The 20,796-nt window shown below is 44.3% G+C and overlaps 1 protein-coding gene across 1 annotated transcript in view; it reads right to left on the reverse strand.

Annotated features, from left to right (window-relative positions):
* ERCC5 (ERCC excision repair 5, endonuclease) overlaps positions 1-20,796 on the reverse strand; it is a 361,049-nt gene that overhangs the window by 98,773 nt on the left and 241,480 nt on the right. Inside the window, exons 12-13 of the mRNA XM_069637054.1 lie at positions 19,442-19,655; positions 10,126-10,270 (exon numbers count right to left, since the gene is read on the reverse strand). Coding sequence (XP_069493155.1) covers positions 10,126-10,270; positions 19,442-19,655 — 359 coding nt within the window. The remainder of the gene's footprint in view (positions 1-10,125; positions 10,271-19,441; positions 19,656-20,796) is intronic.

Below are 20,796 nucleotides of genomic sequence, written 5' to 3' on the forward strand. Positions count from 1 at the left end.
TGTTTTTGAGGTAAGGCTGGTCCTTTCTTTTAGCCTCACTCACTTTCAGAACTTACTTGTTTTGGGAGTACTCGTCAGTCTTTAAGGGTGCCAGTGAACGGAGAGTTGTTCTCCCATTTACATTTTCCAGTGTTTTCATTACGTAGTAAAGGCCACCTGGAATTCAGTGTAAACAGGACACCCTGTATCTTTTTTTCAATTTGTCCAGCCACATTTGGATTAACTTTCTGATGTGCCCATGACATGCAGCTGTCAGTGAATCCTATTTTGCTTTTTTACTCCTATAATGCCATTTTGGGCACCCAATACTCAAAATAACTGCTTCTCATTTTTTAAGTCTTGTCCTTTGGCCCATTTTGCTATTTGGCGACTTTCTGCATTCTGATGCGGGAAACCCCCAAAAAGCACATGCACTTTCACAGGATCCAGCCTTTGATTAAATCAGTGTTTGTGTGACATGAACTGGTTCAAAGTGAGATTGGGCCTGTCTGGTGCTATTCCACATTTTCCTCAAGGAATGGGCGCTGAGCAGATGTGGGGTAGCTGCCTGTCCATGACTGGACAGCCACTACACCTATTTGAATAGTGCAGATTCTTCCTATTGGTAGGCTGGACCACCACCTAGCCTGTATTTTGGATAAGCGGGTCTAGAGACATTCTGGAGGTGGTCCACTGCAATCAAGATTCTGACGAGGGAACACTGCATCGAGAAGAGCCAAAGGGCTGCCGCTGATGGAACCAGCCACTTGGGATCCTCAGTTTCACCTCCAGTGACCAGGGAAGACCTTTGTCAGTAGCTTCATCTTCTAGACTGATGGGTCTAATTAGTTGCGTGCTCTGCAATGCTGTACTGCCTTCGGGGGACTTTGGAAGTGTCCCTGGATCATCCAGTGAACATTCAGTAGAACACACATGCTTGCCAAATAGTAAAGGTATGATGGAATAAGCATATTTCCTGAATGCTGAACAGGCATATCTTTCAAATCGAGCTAGTTCAGGGAAACCAGCATCTCCCCAGAAAGGGGTGTAACAACCAAATTGCCTCAGCTGTGAACACTCAGCAAATCGAGTGCACCGGCCGAATCTGAGGGAACCGAGGATTCGGACCACTCTGCGCGGTCTGGCTTAGCGGCTCTTCCTGCAGATGTGGACTACCATGCCACACTACAGAGCCACAAAAATACACAGTACAAATATAGCAAGATGGTGCTGAGGTCCTGGCAATCATTTAAACACTTTGAACAGCGCATGTTGAACAACACCTTAAGAATAGTAAGGGACAATTATCATTTACCCAATATGAAAGGGGTAATTAATCAGGCAATTTTCAATCCATTAAGACCACATTACAGGAAGGCCCAATCAAGCGACGTTAAAAAGGGCAATCAAGGGAAAGACCAATCTCAAAATGGCTTAAACATAAGACCCAAAGTGCAGGTGAATAAAAGGGCTGTTAACAGCCAATAAGGGAGTCAAGGTGGAGGAGAACAGACATGCCATTCTCTGCTTCCTGTGGAAGAAGGGGATACGGCTACCTGAAGCAATGTGGCACATGTACTGGCAGACGTGGAGCAGAACCTCTGCCAGAAGGAATAAACATCCATAAGAACTGTGCTATGCCAGGCACATTACATATCGGTGCGTGTCACCATAGACAGCAAAAAGGGTGAAGGGAGGCCGGAGGATAAAACTCTTAAGGGAAGCATATGCAAAAAACAAGCAGCAGAGGAACGACCCATTTTTGAAGGGTAAGAATATCGTCTTTCTGACCAGGGACGGAGAGAAATACTCTTTCTAGCATAGCTAGACAAGAGGCAGGGAGAGGCCTGGAAGAACTATTGAAGATGAACTCCAGACTGTGGCGAGGTCTAAAGAACTTGGAAACTGTGAAGAAAAGAGCCAAGTAGAGGCCTACAAATTGTGAAGAACAACCAAATTGAGAGCCAGAGGGCGTGGAAAGGCCTTCGAGAATTGTGGAGAAACAAATCAAGCTGGCAGCCAGAGGTTGTGGAATGGCCTGAAAGATGAGGTTGCACAGAAGAAAGAGAAACTAGTTGAAAACTCACAACTGGAAAGGACTTACAAGGCGAGTACCTTGGGTTCTCTTACTGAAGACCTAATGAGGTTGATTCTGAACATTTCCGTGGCCAGAAATTTGAACATTTATGTCAAAGCATAGTGTTAGCTAGGAGGACCAAGGGACACGAAGAATTGGTTGAGGCATTTCAGTTGGTCATCTCGTTTGCACTTTGCTGATTAGAATAGGCCATCCCTGGAGGGACAGAGACTCTTAAGATTACATTGAAAACATTTATGTTAGCAGTCCTTCACATACTACGGTGCTGAAAGCACCTGGAGAAATCAAATTATGTTATCACAATCTTGATACTGTTTTATAGAGTTATTCTTCATTACTTCTAGAATATTTCTTCAGTCTCTATGGGCATATGGCCAATCCATAATCTAAAACACCAACTAGTCATGATTTCACTTTAAACTCACCTTCTGACTCCATTGTATATTTACTCGACCTTCTTACAAAACTGTCTCGACTTGAAGCTTGAGAATTGGCAGATAATCAACTAGTGGCCCAGAAAACGTATCGCTTGCAGCAGCTGTTCTCTACCTTGAAGAAGGGCCTGTCTGGAGCATGTGTTTCACTGCCACCACGAAACTAGCCTGGATGACCCTGACTGGGGTTTCTCCCCAACTCACTACATCTGCATTGTACTGGAGTTCATCTATCAAGGGACTAGTAGTGGTCATCATCCAAGGTCATTGTCCTGTCCAGAAGGGGATCCCCTGAAATTGCATCTGCTTTGGAAATCAGAACCGCCAAATAGCCGGACCCAAACCCGACACCTACATCAGCCACTGCAACAAGAATTCATGAAACACCTGCAAGGGGATTAAAGGTGTGCGTTATCAGCCCCAGCAATTATTATTTACCTGGGGTGGTATTTTTCTGAATCTGATGTCAGGGGCTGAGTGTACATAGCGTTCTAGGTGCCCCCTTGTCCAGTAGGAATTCAATGGGCGCAAAGCTCAAACCCTAACACAAGAATCCCATTGCGAATGCGGTGCAGATCTGATCAGTAATTCCACTGTGGGGACCCATCAATGAATTGGGGTTGATTACCTTCCTTTTTGGAAAACCATTTTACCCAAAGTGTACTTATAACATTTAAAATAACTTACCTGATGGCGTTGGCCAACTCCCGTGATGGTGGATTTTTATGACTTCCTAAACTCGTGCCCAAGTCCCTTATGGAATGATTCTTCAGAACAGTGGAACTTTACTTACCTTAACTTAAGCAGGCCTTCCCATGCCAGGTAACAGCCTTATAATTATAAGGCAGGTTTTTTTGACCACTGTTTCTCTCCCCACTTTACTTAAAACAGTTGTGTGACAGTTGTACGTGATTACACGTAACTGTGTTTTATGAGATTGCATATAACTGTGTGTAAGTGAAAAGTGTTATATAGTCCCCCTTTGGGACTATCTACTGTGTACCTATATGTGTAGCTCTCAGTGTATATAGTATACAGAATTCTTAATTTTACCTGCATGTTTTTGGCCAACTAAATGCTATATTTTTATACTCTGGACCACTATCAATGGACTATGCTATCACTTCAGAGGTAAGACTTAACTAGGGAGTGTCTCAGAGCCAGGCAGGTGGAAACCGGGGCATGTCCTGTCAGCACAATTGCACCTATCGCTGTATGTATCATAGCAACTGGTGGTTAGTTGGCCAGATGTCAGGGAGAAGGAAAGTTGGGACCAGATAACATGGCATACTGAATTGAAGGTATAGTCTCTCCCATAGGGTGTTGTTCCAGTCTCCAGCCGTCTGCCAGTTGGAATTCTTTGCTCAAACTGTCTAAAGCCTGCCCACATCGTCATACCCGGAGTTCTAGATGAGACTGAGCGATCCAGGACTGAGTTGCAGTTACCGCCAGAGATGATTGACCTAGTGCTGCAGCTCTGGATATATTGCACCAGCTCGTGAAAGAAGTGAAGCCCGTCAAAGGTGGGGGCATAAACAAAACACAATAACACCTCTGTATCCCGTATACTACCGTTTATTGACCTTTACCACCTGACCTTTACTACACAAGCCTGTTCAACATTCATGAGTGGCAACACCGCCAACTGTATTGTGTGAAAAAAGAAAGTCTTTTCTCTGCATATGTGTATAATACAGAATGAAAAACTTGAGACAAGAGATTGTGAGGGAAATATCTAGAGAAACGAAAATAATAGAATGCTGTTACACTGCCACAAAAGACCAGGCTCTCCAGGCACAGCTAAGGAGGAATTAATATGAACTAAATAAAATTGTAATCACGACAAAGTCAGTATGCTATGTTCATGTGCTGACAGAATTACTTCAAACAGGGAAAGAGGCAGTAGCCTCTGTGAGAAACCTGAAAGTGTCTCACCCGCTGGTCCCCAGGAATCTGTCATCCAGGTGGCCAGGAGACGGCCATCGCTTTTGGATCAAGTTCCTGGGGGTGGACCAGTGCTGGAGGATCACCTGGATGAAGGGTCTTCAGGGAGTGAGAGACTGGACGGTGAGACGTGGTATCCCATTCCCTTTAACACCTTTTCCCCATCCAACCAGGTAGGATACTTAGGAACTCAACCCCTGCTCCCCTTTTCCCAACACAAACACTTTCTCACAGGCAGCTCACTGTGAAAGAAAACGGACTAACACCCTAGCCATATACCTGACACACTGGACAGTCAGAGTCAGGCAATTACTGATACTTACACACACCTGACCTCCATCACACTTCCCCACACGGATAAAAGGCGGCGCACGAAAGCACACTCTGAGCAAGGCAAAGCACACGAGGAATCAGCAGTTCCAAGATGGCAGTTTAATACAAGAGGAAAGATGGCAAGACCAGGGAAGGTTGCAAGGAGGGAAGTGCCCTTGACCTTTTCAGAGAGAAGCCATTACATTCACGAGCCTTTGAGAATAAGAAACATAAGACCTGGAATTGAAGCTGAAGAAACCTGCTTTTTGTGTGTGGGGTACCCGGGGCTCTCCCGCGTCAGTAGCCAAGGCAGGGAGGAGCATTTGCCACTCTGGTACTGTCCTTGGCTCCTACAACAAAGCAGCACCAGTAAAATCAGCACAGCCGGTGATTCAGGGAGACTGATAGACTGGTCTGTATTAGAACCAAGGTTGCAAAGCAGCAACATTGTATGGAGAAATCTGAAGAGAACACTGTGTGAAGCATATGTGACGAGCGGCGCGAATATAATTGAACACCGAAGGAGTGACTGAACTTTTGAAGCCAAGATACATACCGTATACAGAGTGATCCGGTGACATGTGGGTGCTTATTCAAAGGTCCCCGTTAGGTATCCAACTGAGAGGTGGCAAATGTAAAAAGGAATTGTGAAATCGAAGTAGTCCTGCAACGGGACATGCTAAACCCCATGCACATTTGAAAGTCTTTGATAGTTAATACGAACTGAAATTGGTCTGAACCCAGCTGAGCGAGACTAATTGTGTAAGAGGAAGGATGTCAGCCTGGCTGAGGGGCATCCGGGTTGAACCGTGAGTCACATGAGAAAGAATATTCTCTGAACATTGGAAAAGGGGATCTGAGCCCGGAAGAGGGTGATCCGCAGTAACGATGGTGGTATAAAAAGGGATCTGAGCCCAGCTGAGGGGGATCCAGGGTGAAGAGTGAATCACCTGAATTGACTACTTGTAAGAGGAAAGGAACTTTTCATTTGTTTTGGTACATCAGGCTCTCTGAATCAAGAGATTTTGATAAGTAAAGAGACTTTGGCACAGAAGGCCCTGATGCTCGTAATGGAACTGTATCCTCGTGCCGAAGAAGTCAGAGAGTGTGCTTTGCTCGAGTGAACCGCCTTGTCCCAAGCTAAAAACACAGGGAAGGGAGGCCAATGGCCTGTACATCCTGACATGTCATTTTTGTGAACACTTCTTTCTCTTTCATAAGCACTACCCCACACTATTTGTATTTAGAGGTAAGGATTGGCAATCGTTTTTTTGTATAGGCCCTTTTATTTTGACGAGACTGCGCTAGGACTGCATTATTATTATTTGATGGTTGAAGCTTGCTCCCATCTGTATATTTAGGATTAGATAGGCGTTTATCACACCCTTGTTGAAGTTCAATAGACACTCCTGAATCGTGGTCACTTGTGTCGGTTTTACTGTTGATACCATGCCTTCCTTACACCTCCTTGCCAATAGACTTCAGGTTGAGGAAAGCGAGGGGGCCATTGTGGTGATCCCAGATGACATGGGCATTCTAAACATGGATCCAAATGGAGTCAACGTCAACAGTAAATCAAAGAGCTTCTGAGAAAAACTGTATTGCTAGCAGGCTAAATGCGATCCACATGAACTGGAGACCTTCCTGTCTCAGACTGGTCTGCCACAACTCACGCAGGAGGCTGCTAGCACCTTAGAAGAAGACATATCTGTGGATTAGTCCATACGGCCATCCTCTGTCTAAACACAAAAAGAATACCTAAAACGGATGAACAAACAGAGGAATGTTATAGTCATCTGCCGATTTGGCCATATTGCTTCTCCACAAAATGTTGCTCAAATCCAGGTAATTCACCAAATTCTTTAAGATATGCATTAATAATTGCTGTTCTGAAAAAGGATAAGTAGATGACGTGCTGTGCCAACCACTGCATGATAAACATCAACTGTAAAATCCTTGTGAAAGTCCTTACAAAATTACCGGAAAAGGTGGTACCCAACTGGTCCATGAAAACCAAGGTGGCTTTATCCAAGGAGGTTCATTGCAGACAATACGAGGAAACCACTGTTGTCTTTGGAATGTGGGCATCAGTCTGTAAACTCTGCAGCTCTAGTGGTCTTTAGACAACAAGAAGGCATTTCAGAGGTGAATGGGAATACCTGTTCGCGACCTTGAAGATGAAGGAACTGAGACCAGCGTTCCTACACTTGGTTGGCCTGCTCTACGCGGACCCCTCAGCCAGCGCTGAGACGACAGTTCCAATGAAGGCCTCCAGGTTCATTCTGGGCGATAAGAGACACATAACTTGTCAAAAACATGCAAGCCCTGTTAGTTCAGGGGGTGCAGCTCTGCCAAAACAAATCATTCTGCATGCCTGGAAACGTACTCGGGGCCTGAGTATTGAGGAGTGGATCCACAAATTGCTGACCCTATCGACAATAGAGATGGCCATTTACACAAGCAAGGGATACAGGCACATTTCAGGCACGTTAGGGACCCTTCCTGGAGATGTACAGCTGAATCTGTAGATGCAGCACGGTTGAACCAGGGTACCCCCACACCAGCTCTGTCCCATCTGTACTTACAATTTGTGTGAAGCCTCTCTCAGAATGCAGTCTTGGGTGAGAATTATAACAACCTGGCTCTCGATACTAGTGTCTACCCTTGTATGGGCAACCCTTTAGCTTAAGACATATCTACTATGCATGTGACTGTTGACTGTATTAACCCTTGGATTGTTGCTTTGTTGCCGTTGTAACTACTTGTTTGGTTACTACTGTTTAACGTGTTATACTCAACAAAATGAGAATCTAATATGACCATGATATCACTTAATTATGTCTACCTGAGAACTACATCTAATCCTTAACTGCTCATGCTATGCTACCCAGCGAGAGTTTGCGTAGACCAACAGTGAAAAAAACACGCGTATTTACTAGGGTAGCCTATCAAATCCCCCACGTTAGTGGCAGTTCTGAAAATCCCTCCTAACATGAGGTAACGAAGATGAAGTCATGCTGCATGGCTCAACCTTGAGAGGTATCAAATGCAGATTTCTTTCCCTGTTTAAAGTATTTTGAAACCTGTTAGAAAGATGTCTGGCTGTGTTTATACAATTCTATTTTAAACAGTATGTGTGCAGTGCATATCTGCCATTGGTATGGTCTTTGTAGCCATGTGCTGTTTGGAATGAGTAATGCTACACAGCCTTTATGTTGTGAATTTTGTCATCAGCATGAATACTAAGAACGACAAGTCTTATAATGAAGTGTGCTTTCAATTTTAGAGCACAGATGCAGTCTGGAAATCTTCTGAATGAAAATTTGAGACAGCAGCTTGTGGAGGAAATTTGTTCCAAGTCGTCTGTTACACTAATAATCGATGTTCCTTCTCTCATTGTCACCAATATATTCTCCTTCTTGAATGTGGGCATGGACACGTGCTCAACCTAATCCAATAGGTGCCAACCAAATCCAATAAAAGGGGAGACCATGCTAGCAAGATATTTGATGGCAAAGCAATAAACGGAATCGGCCGAAATGACCGAATCCAAATTTGCCTACCCCACCAAAAGACCTAAAACTACAAAAAGTTTGAACCTTTTGTGGTATGGATATTTTGGTGGGGTAGGTAAAAAAAAAAAGAAAAAAGAAAAACAAAGGCTTCAGGGGTGTTCCCCGCAACACCCCGCTCACTATACTCAACAGTATAGTAAGCAGGGGTTTTGTGGGAGTCCCCTGCAGCTGACCCGAAAAAAAAGAAGCTGCATGGGTGTCCACCGCAAACCCCACTCACTATACTATACAGTACAATGAGCGGAGATTGCAGAGGTCACCCACGCAGCCATCCAACAAAACAAAAAAGAAAAGGACCTTACGGCGGCTGGTTCCCGATCACGGAAGTGAAAGGGAACCAGCGTCGCTGGTACACAGCGCATCGAGGTGAAAGGTAAGTAGGGGGATGTGGGTGTGGGCAGGGGTTAGGTTTTGGGGTTGTTTTACGAGGAATGTCCGCATGAGAAATGCACAAACATTTATGCATAACGTACATTTCTCATGCGGTCATTTCCGTCGCTGACCTTTACGCCATGGTAAAACAACCCCAATCTGCACTAAACACCCAGAAATGTCTAATCAGCGGTCACTGATGGAGGAAACCACAAGGGTCGGGGAATTGTATGGAGCATGAAGGAGCCAAGGTTGCCAGACCTGGGGCAACCAGGCCAGAGAAAATGGTTGTACCCATTCCAAGGTCTTTTGCCCTGCATTGCTTGATGGCCCAAGAAAGAAAATCTGTCAAAGCCTTCAGATGGAGCAAGTGAAAGGCAGTCTTGCTGACTTACCTCGGCCTCAGGCCTCTTGCCTTACCTGTTTCTCAGCCGCCTGAAGAACAACCTTTGACTGTTAGAGCGGTTTTCAATGGACTGGCTTTCCGTTGAGCCACAGGAACAACTGCTGTGGTCATACTTTTTTACTGTTCCTTTTTGGGCTCCTGCTGCAAAGACCTACGTCATAGTGGGTAAAAAGTCACAGGCCTGACAAGAGCAAAAAAGAGGGCGAGAAACCGAAATAATTTTACCCTGATCACCAAAAGGTAAGAAACAGTGAAAATGATGAGTAAAGAAAATGTTCAATTGGCAAAAAAAATCTGGGAAGAAATAAACATTGGCTTTAAGGCCTACTATTTAGGAAACGGTCTTTCATGAGGAAAACAATGAAGAGAGTTAAACTGTTGTTTTTATCTTGTTTTTGTGATCCAATTAGATTGCAAAAACCACTATGTGGAGCACAACAATATAATGTAACCCAATAACTCAACTACTTATGGGATCATTAAAACAGTCTTTATAATAACATGACAAATTACTACCGCCAAATAATCACTTGGACAACAATTTTTTCAGCAATTGAGCGGGAACAACGAAAAAAGAACAGCCCTTAGAATAATTAATATTACAAGGCACTTGCTTACTAACTGGCATTGGTAGTTTTGGTTCCAAGGATTAGTATATGGCACATATCACTGTTGAGTATGTCGATTTCAGCACATTAATACTGGGCATTGGCACAAATTATTTCCAGCAAAAAACTCTCTCATTAAAGTGCAGTGGTGGCAGCTGACATTTTACACATCAAAATGGCTTCTAAACTTCTGAGTCGCCAGAAAACACACGTTTCATCAAAAGTTTAAGTGGAATTGATGCAGAAAAAACAATACATAAAGGTCTGTTGTGTGAAGGAAAGTGTGAACGTATTATTAATGTGTATGGTTTCATTACTTCTTAAATATGCTGAAAACGGATCATGTTTAAAATCTCAACAATATCATGCCAGATGAAACTAAATAAAAATGAAATACCTGAATTCTATAAGAGGCTGCAAACCATGTCCAGGGAACTCGTTAAGAATTTCCATGGCGGTGACACAGCCTACAGTAGGGATTCCATCAGTATAGTCACTGCCCAATAAATAGGCCAGATTAATTAACTTGTTTCTGTCCAGCCCTGAAAGAGAGAACAGAGTTATTTTAAAAATCTCACATCACCCAAAAAGACCTGTCCAACAAACCCACATACAGTTTCCAAAAGACTTTCACATAGCCCCCAGTAGACTCTTGCCTACCTCCCAAGGGACCTAGACATAATTTAACAGACACCCCAATAAGTCCCTCACATAAACTCAGCCTACTCCCCCAGTTGGCGAGGAGTGTATGAGGCCAACATAGAAAGTGATCCCACCCAATATATTCCTTACACTGTAAGAGCTCCTCCAAATGTTGACAACCACCTCTTGTGTTGCAGAGCCCAGCCTGCTGTGGCACAGTGTAAGTTGCCTGGTGGATGGAGTGGCCACAATATGCCTGCCAATCCTTTACCCATTGACATAAGAATGACCAGGCCTGCAATCTGACACTATTGGGTACCTCCCGAGTTAATGTACCGATACGCCCAAACGCTCTGTAGTAAAGGGGTATAGAGGATAAGTGGTCTGGCAAGCCTGAAGTCATTTTGCTTTAAAAACAGCCCTCAGTATTTTGAATAAACCACTATTAACTCGAAAGTATGCTCAAACCTTTGCTATTCCAGTGCACTGTTCTTGCAACCACAAAAGCTCAACAGAAAGATATTGAAGAAAGAATAAATGACGGTCCAAATTTCGGTTTCACATTTAGCGCTCTGCTCTCAGTGGTACCAGTTGGTTGCTTGTGCATTACATGCAACCAACGCAACCTGGAAGTACTTCAATATACAATGGCTTCAAAATCAAAGCTTCACAACGTAATAGTAGCAAAGACATGTTCAATCTTTCTTTTCCAAGACGCACTGACTTGCAGTTCCGTACATATCTAAGAAGTACTTTCTAGATCCCTTAACTCTTCCTATGTCTTTCCAAAATTAAAGATTGCAAGAAATTGTGTATGCCTTTTCCAAGGCCTGGAAGTGAAACAGTACATGGCAGACAATGCTCTGTGGAAAACACTCCCTCTCTGTAACCTTCAGGGCTATGCCAATTTCATAAAAGCATTAAATATTTAAGTAAAAAAGGAATACAAATCCGGCAAAAAACAACCCAATCGGCAGTTAAATGATGATACTCGCTATATTCTCTGACTTACCTCAAGATCTAGGAGGTACTGTCTTGGCACTTGCAAGCTGCGCATATTCTACTTGACCCTCAGTCTTAATGCTGTCGAAATCTCTGGTCTCCATTTTGACCCAACCGCAATGCTGGAGTCCCTAAAGTCGAGATTATCAGCTTTCACGCTTTTGAAATCTTTTTGTTTGAGACCAGAGCATCTTGTGAGATATGAAGTGCTATTTTGTGCTGACTCTTGACAACAAACTCCTTTGTTATCGCAAAGGTGCCAAAATAACAACTGCTGGATTAAACACAACAGCGTTAAGCACTTGCAACCTCCTCACTACTTTCACTGACATCTTGCCCTTCTGTCCCACATACACCTCAGCTTTTCACACAGTCCAATTAACCCAGGCTGTATGGGGTAGGCTCAGGCTAGATTTTAGCTCTATTGATTCCTATGTAGAACTACCAATGCAAAAATGTACAGGTGAGTTCACCAATGGCTAACTGATGCCTTTTATACAGGGGCAGGTTCAAACAACGTTTGAATTGCAAGGGAAACACTTGTTTGGAGCGCACACACAGCAGGCTTTACTGTGGCCATTGCATCGGTGGAAGATGATCATTCAGCAACACCCAGCTTTGGAAATATTGATCAGCTCGGAAATATTTCAAACGGCCTTCTCCAAACCAACAGGCATTGTCTTTGGGCAAGTTCTGAATTAATACAAACCTATTATTAAGGCTGGATTAAAACAAAACTGTTACAAACCCAACATATACATCATACGTGAATGAACATCTTTTACAAACCTCCACTGTGAACAGCTCCATCACTGGAAGAAGCAATAGAATAAAACAGTGTCTTCCATGCAGAGCATACAGTTTGGTTTATGTGATTCAGTGGCAATGGTGAAAATGCGAAAACAATATGCAGGCCAAACCCTCCCCCCCCCAGTCCCTCACCCCCCCCCCCCCCAAGGACCTCTGCACTCGCTTCAGAAATCACAAATCCGCTACTATTAAATAAAGAGGGCCAGCCAGTAGCCAATAATTTTAACCATTTAGACCACTCCTTGTAAGACATGAGTATTTTCCCCTGGAAAATGTCTTCAGAACAGACCGGTTTGACTTGTGGATTTTCTCTTTTAAATGATTGCATCTGGATGGGCTGAACATCATTCACACCCGATCTAGGCCTACTTGGACTGTTCTCAAGACGGCATTAATTCTGTTATACAATAATGGAATTTGAGGTGGGCATGCATTTTCTAAAATGCAGCACTTTGAACTGAGTTCATTGACCAATCACTATGAGAGATTATGCATTAGTTGAGAACATACTTATTTTACATTGAGTGAACAATACTTCCTGCAAAAAGTAAACTCTATATATATTGGAACCACCAATGTAAATGCCACTACAAACTCCTGTACACTAAACTCGGGCCAACCGTGCACACCTCCACTGCATGCCTTTGCCCACCTCCGCAGCAAGGGTAATTAGGGAGGTCTTCTTGAAGGAGAAAGGTAACCCAAAATAACCCAAATGTGATAGTGTATAGGCCAAATGTGTATAAACTTACCCAGTTCTGAAACCCTAATTGCTTAGTATAGATGTAAATTTTGTTGCACAAACATACGGCTGGGAGGAGGGAGCAGAGGTAGTGTTATGAATTGAGTGACAGTGGTATTCATTCTATTAGGATACGTCTGACTCGTCTAAGGGTCAGGCAAAACCCTGATTATGGACAAGTGAAATAATTACATTTGAATACATTTACACATTTGAATGTCACAGCCTGCCCCGCTGTATAACGCCTGACACATGTCAGCATGTGCTTTATGTATAAAGCAGTCCATGAAAGTGTTTTAGTTTCTAGGGTAGAAGCACACCATTAGGTTTTCAGAGAGATTCAGTGGTTTGGTTCAGTCTAGGGTTGAATGTCATTGGAAATGTTTGTATCAAAGACGGAATACAAGGTAAACAAAGCAATGACACATTCAATCTCAACGTGAGCTATACATTATATGTTGGTCAATACCTTTGATACACTCTAGTTTTGTTTAAGGTTGGCTACGCGCTACCAAATATAATTGGTCGCATGTGTTAATATCCCCGCAAAAATATCGCATACAAAAATATCACCATATTTTTGCGGTGATATTAAGCCATGGAACATGCGGGGGACACCCCTGCAACCCACATACTTTTTTTGATGGAGCGGGGGACACCCCTGCAAACCCCGGTCCCAATAACCCCATACATTATCCCCACTTATAATATTGCCTATGGCCTTACCCCACGGCCATATATATGGTGATATTATTGACGGGGATAATATTACCTGATACCATATAATTTTGTCCTTGAAACCCCCTCTCTTCTCTCTCCATATAGCACAAAGAGAATATTGGTTTAACATGTTTTGATATGCAGTAGGGTTTCGTAGACTTTCGGTAATCAAAAGAATTACTTTTTATTAAACAAAGTTTAATAAAGTCTACTTTGCCGAATTATAGCCAGCCCCAATTCAGCATGTACTTTATTTATAAAGCATTCCAATTAAAAAATCCAGTATCTACAGTAGTAGCGCATCATTTTTTCAGAGTGCCTCTTTGCCTTGGCCCACAAGCTCTGTTAGTTGCTGGTGGAAATGTATGCATCAAAACAGGGTTATCGAGGACAATGCTTGACAGGGGCAAATACTCCTCTGATAATGTGGTACTACGTCTGATCATTAATATTCAAATGCAGTTAGCACTACGATGGGGCGTTGCCCCTTACACGGAGGCCAGTTATTGACGGGCGGCACATTGAAAAGAGGAAATACATAGGCAGCAAGAAGGTTGGGCAGCAATGCGAGAGGTGTAGCTGGCTCAAGTACTTTGATTGCCCAGGAACCAAGCATCCATGAGTGGTCCATCACTGACCCCGCGTTTGTTTTATTCTCTTTTTTTGGCCATTTGGAATAACATCGATATTGCTCCAGGGGGAAGTGCGAAGCCTAACAGAGAGTAGAAGTAGCACATCTGGGATTTGAGGTGCTGAACTTAGTACAGTGTATTGTGTGTGGGATAGGATTGGGTGCAGTACACAAAAACAAGGATGCAATTGGAACAGTACTACTCAGAGCACTGTAAAGTTAGAGTTTACATAGCCTTTCATATAATTACAAATTTGAGGCACATGTATATATATTGGCTTGCCCAGAGTCACGCCAATCCCAAAGCGAGGAGTTTCCAATAAAAATAGGCAGCTTAGAAAGCACATCTCCCCCCTGTGAATGGTCAGTAGCTATTCTTGCAATCCAATAGCAAGAGGAAGGTTTGTACCCACTGTAATACACCCAGGACACAGTCATTTGAACGTATTGGGACGTTTGCAACAGTTTATCTATCTAACATAGGTAGGTAGAAAATGTGAAGGAGCGAACAGGAGATTCCTGAAATCTAAACGTAGATAGGAATTAGCCCAAGCTTGTGAAAAAAGTGTCCTCTATTTTTTGTAATGTTTTCCAATGGGTTTAGCTGGGTCGCAATTCTACCAGAAACATATTCCAGAAGTCAGTGCGTTTTACTCTCAAACTGCCGTTCCAAGCTGTAAGAAGTTCAGAGTGTCTGAAAAGACAGAACCAATATACGGGCAAGCAAAGACTGGATGATAAGACGGACGCAGCTGGTGAGGTACTCGGCTGAAAGCAATTGCCTATTACGTCTTGTGCACGGGCAGAACAACTACTTTCAGCAAACGGAGGTCTTTATTGCAGGTCTGCCATGAACTTTGTTTCTCAGTCTGCTAAACTCTACAGAGGCTATATGTTGAACAAGGTGTACTCTGTTTATGAGAAACAGTACGTTAGAGATTGCAAAGTACAGTAGCTCAAACTAAGACACCTTTGTTTTCCTGGTTTGTGGCCTTCCAACATGGCTGAATTTGTTTTTCTTCTTGCCTTGCTGCCTGGCCTGGCCCTGCTCCCCCTCCCATTGGTTGCACTTGGCTTGGTAAGCCAATCGCAGCAACCGGGAGGCGGGAGCCGGGCCCATTCACCCAAGGCCCACATCGAGGCCCTTCACTTTCATTAATTCCTTCTTTTTCTGCAAATTTGGAGGATCGACACCGTGGAGGCTTTCCAGCTGCCTCACCATGCTTGCTGCTGATCCCTCATCTTAATGGGGTAAGCGTGGTGTTATTTCGGGACTGCATGTTGGTACGGTCACTTTTACAAAAAAAGAAAAGAAATTGCTTTTGAAATTGCCACTCTTCAAAAGCATACGTTGAGGATTGCACCTTTTGGACGGTGTGTGTCCTTTATGCGCATTGTTCAGACTTGTGCCATTTTCCTGGGCACCCTGCAGCCTTTTCCTCATGGTTTGTGGCCTTCCAACATTGCCGCATTTGTTTTTCTTCTTGCCTTGCTGCCTGGCCTGACCCTGCTCCCCCTCCCATTGGTTGCACTTGGCTTGGTAAGCCAATCGCAGCATCCGGGAGGCGGGGGCCGGGCCCCGGTCCCATTCACCTAAGGCCCACATCAAGGCCCCTATCTGCTCCCTGTCTGCTACTGGAACGCTTCCTGCTCCCCCTGCCCCCCCGGTTGCCTGTGTTGACTGTATGTGCTCCCCCTACCCACCCCCCTGGTTGCCTGTGCTGACTGTATGCGGTTCTCATACCCCCCTGTTTGCCTGTGTTGACTCTGCGCTCCCCCCGCATACAACCCTGGTTGACTGTATGCACTCCCCCTGCCCCCCACCCCCTGGTTGCCTGTATGCGCTCCCCCTGCCCCCCCTGGTTGCCTGTGTTCACTCTATGCGCTCCCCGTACCTCCCCTGTTTGCCTTTGTTGACTGTATGCGCTCCCCCTACCTCCCCTGCTTGCCTGTGTTGACTGTATGCGCTCCCCCCGCACACACCCCTGGTTGACTGTATGCGCTCCCCCTGCCTCCCTATCCCCCGGTTGCCTGTGTTGACTGTATGTGCTCCCCTGCGCATCCCCCCGGTTGCTTGTGATGACTGTTTGACGTTCCCTTGGACCCCAGTCTTGTAGGCATGCGTTTCCTGTCCTGGCTTATTCCTGTTATCCTCCCTTCCCGTTCGATTAGCCCTCTCCCTCTGCCACCCCTCTACATCTTACCACTGCAGGAGTTCTTGATACACTATTGCTCAACCATCACCTTGTTGTGGCAGATGCTTGATTTGGACTTTATGGACTCATTTGACTCATGGTGCTTCTCCCGTCTCTCATGCCAGACTTCCTCTGCATCATGTACTCATGGTGACCCTGTATCATGCTGTGTCCATCTTCATCCTGATTCCTGTCTTGCATTTGCTGTTCCCTGCAATACTATGTGCTATTACCGACGTCTGCAACTGTGCTGTCTCTCCCCACTTGCTTCTCCACTCTTTCTTTCATTGCTTACTCTTGTTCTCTCCTTTTCCCTCTCTCCTCTCCCCCGTCCCTTTCTTACTCTATGCACTTACTCTATCATAATTGTCTTCGGATATAGTTTGATTGGTACATTGTTTGTCTCCTCCCCCTCATTTCTCTTCCTTCCCCTCCCCCTCTCCTTCTCCAGCACTATCTGAAATGTCAGGCCTAGTACATTAGTCACCTGTCTGTTCCCATTCACTTCCCACGGACGTCCTCCCTTCCTTTCTGTGTTTTAGCTCTTGCACTATCTGAAATGTCGCCAGGCCGAGTAATATAGTTAATTTCACAAACTTATTGTTCAAGGCCTTGTAAGAATGTTCACTGTTTGTATTTTTCCCTTGTTCCCTCCCTTTCCTTGAAGCACTTTGAAACACATAGTTTATTTGTATAGCGCCTATACACAATCATATCATAGAGAAGCAGAAGGAACATTTTCTGAGGAACACATAGTGGAAGCTCCTTCTAGGAGACATAAGGGACCAAATAATATTGTGTGGATGGAGAATCGGAGATTGCAAGAAGGTGTGTCAGTTTACCAGGCAGCATGGTACACCCAGAATAAGTGGGCAGTCAATTAAGGCATGCAGCAGCGAGTCAGACCATTTGAGGAGAGCCGATTCGTTCACAACATTGTTTGAATATGACAATCATTTTGTGATTTTCCAAAGACCCCCAGATGGTGTCCATCAGCCTACATTTGAAACTAGGACCTTGTAAAGTATCATTTTTAATTAGTACAAGTTTACCAATGTGACCTATGCAGATTAATGAAAGAGAAAGGACTGAAGCCAATTAAAAGAAGAGTCTAACACGTTCCTGCTGGCAGCCATTCAACAAATTAGGGTCATGCCTCGTTAGAATTGAGCCACATCCCCATCCACTGCTGCGGCGAAGTGTTGCATACTCAATGTCTGCCCCAATAGGGCATCTTTATATGGCAATATGGCTTTGGAAAAGGCAAACGTGGTACTGAGAATGTAAGCCTCTTGAGCAGAAAAGTAACTTCACATAAGGGGCATTTTGAGTGTCTCCCAAATAGGATGAAAAGGTCCTGAAAGTTGTGCACTGTCTCCTCTGCTCTACAGGCTCTGAAAAAGAAGGGCAAAGAAACCCTTGGTGGGTATCAAAGTCTAAGAGTGCTTCGAGAATATAACAAGAGAAGATGAAGTTGCTCGTGTGTAACTCCTTACATGGGTTTCAACCATCCTATGACGTACCATGTAATCTAAGCCTAAAGTATTCTTGTACTCGTTGCGCCCAGTTAGCTACGGGTTTGGTGCGCCCTACAAATAAAACAAACAAACAAACAATAGCAAAAGAAGACAATTCACATGAAGTATCTCTAATACTGCTACAGGCTCCAGTTTAAGCAATGCCACTTCTTCATACATCAACATGAATGCCAATGCCCAGAAGGTGTAAGGAGAAATTCGTTATCATGGCAGAAGTGATGGTTAGAATATCTGTACTGTGCTGCAATGACAAAAGCCAAGTCCCTTGATTCTTATTCTGTTAACTAGTGGAATATTTCCCACATTATTTGTTCCCTGTTCTTCTAACAGGCTTCATAACATAACCATTACGCCCATTACATCACTTCAGACGCAATCAAAAGACATGCTTAAGTTACATGGTTCCAGTGAGTGATCCCCACGACCAGTCTCATCTATCTATCTATTTATCTATCCATTCATCCATCCATTTCGCGCCTTGAAACACTTGTGTATAGGCGCGTTACAAATGCCATATCATATCGTTACAAATGCCATATCATATATTTATAAAAGTGAAAATGTGTGGGTTTGTGGCCGGATTTGTGGCCGTTTCACCAACGTGCACCAAATTTGGCTTAGGTACCTGTTAGGACCCTCTGGACATACTGGCTACATAACATGTGGACACCCCACCCCTTTCCCTGGATTTTAGCACCAGTCAAAATGTGTTTGTGGGTTTGTGGCTTGGCGATGCATTGTTCCTTATACAATTCCCCACCGTTTCACAATCTGCACCAAATTTTGCATAGTTACCTGTTAGGACCCTCCGGACATTACTGAATACATACATTTGGACACCCCACCCCTTTCCCCAGATTTCAGCACCTTCACACATGAGAAGGTTGCCGAAATTGGCGAAACATCAATGTGGTCGTAGGAAGACCAGCCCCCAACCCTAGAATGCACGGTTTCTGGGACATTTGCTCCGCAATGAATTGCAACAAACTGCACCACGCCACGATGAGGAAACAGGTGGGTAGAGAGCACAGTAGGTCTCAGTATGCAGCAGCACAACAGCTCTCGCGTACCCCAACGTCTGCTCCGGGGTTTGTCAGACAGCCACATACGCCCATTCTCAGTGCAGTTTACTTCAGAGTGCAAAGCACATCAAGCGATAAGGTAATCAGAACAACGACCTACAGGATCATTGATTTTCAACAATTGATTTGAGTGTTGGCATGTCTATCCAAAGAACCTGCTCAGAGAACGGGTACTTTTTGCTAGGATCCAATAAAATAGAATTCAAACTAAACAAATGAAAATTCAAACAAAGCATCTCAAAGTTGAAGTCCCAAGTCCCAATCACAGTGCCCTACCTGGTCTAAACAAAAAGGAAACAAACATTTTCAATTGCGGTTTTGGATCTCTGATGTATATAACAGACGGCTTACCGAGCTGGTTGTGAATGTCCACATACTGGTAGTATTCCACATACTTGTTGTGGCTAAAGAAGTTTTTGTAAACATGCCGTGCTCCAAACAACCAAATATCACTGTCATCTGTAATGGTTCCAGAGGTCTGATCAGTGAGGTCCAAGATGGCACACTGAGCTTCCGCCTCAGTAGGGGCTACTATGTATGGAACACCAAACAGACGTAAAAGTTCCTGCAGAAACAGAGGATGAATTATGCACATGCATATCCACGTACACAAATTACAGTCAAAAATAAATGCTTCACTGTATGGCTCACATATGTGGTAAACGATGGGCAGACCTTGCACCAAGGTTTGTCAAGCGTCTCAAAGTATTTTTAGGTAACTCCAAGCATACATTAATGCATATATTAAAAGCAGCGAGAGAAACGAAAAACAAAATCATTTTAGCATCATGTATACAAGGGCAAAACTCACCAAGATACTTACAAGTAGTACTTCCGATACTCTGTGTCCATTAGCACCCTAGATGGCTTTACAGCCAACTGAAGCACAACGAACATGGGCGTTATTTGCTGCCACCCAAGTACCCAACTGCCCTCTGCCTCAGCCAATTATGTTCCTGCTCCACCGCCTACCACTCTCCCAGATCTCCCCGACCTATTATCAAACCCAACAGTTCACCTACCTACCCTGCTTGCTCTGCCGGCTTCCGTTTTCAGCAAATTGCAGGTAGGGAAACAGAAAAGGGGCTTGTTCAGAGTGCCCTTTCCTTCTTCCATTGGGATGGTTCACCTTTAGGCTGGAAATTTCGCACCTGGGGGGAGTCAGGGTGAAATGGGGTGGGTTGTTCGGCCAAACAGGTGGCCAGGAACATGGGCAAAATCTGTCAGTGACCGTCAATGTTCTCTTGGCCGCTTGAGTGCCTCCCCCGGGTTGCATCTAACAGGTTCATTAACACCCCACTCCATCCCAGCCCCCACACGGAATTCCACACCGCCAACTTTCACCCTTCCAATCCCACTTAACCACTACCCATGGGGCCCTCTTCTTTATCACCATCACAGACATAGAAAATAGACTTGACTTGCTTCCTTTTCATTTCTCATGGCAGTGGCCATCTTTGTTTATCCTTTTTTTTATGAGAAATGGCCCAACTACACGCAGTGCCCATGTTCCATGAAAGAAAAAAAGAACTTCAAAACTATTCCCACCCAGGATGGTGCACTGGGGTGCGAACAGCGAAGATCTGTGCATTTAGGGTCATATAGGGCCAGTGTTGGACCACTTACCTTAGACCCAAGCTGTCAGGCTGTTATCGGTCCTGTATGCCACCAAACATGGGGATGATCAATATACAAGTGAAGGGAAG

The sequence above is a fragment of the Ambystoma mexicanum genome, chromosome 7p (genome assembly GCF_040938575.1).
Source record: "Ambystoma mexicanum isolate Mex_15411 chromosome 7p, UKY_AmexF1_1, whole genome shotgun sequence".
Classification (NCBI taxonomy): Eukaryota; Metazoa; Chordata; class Amphibia; order Caudata; family Ambystomatidae; genus Ambystoma; species Ambystoma mexicanum.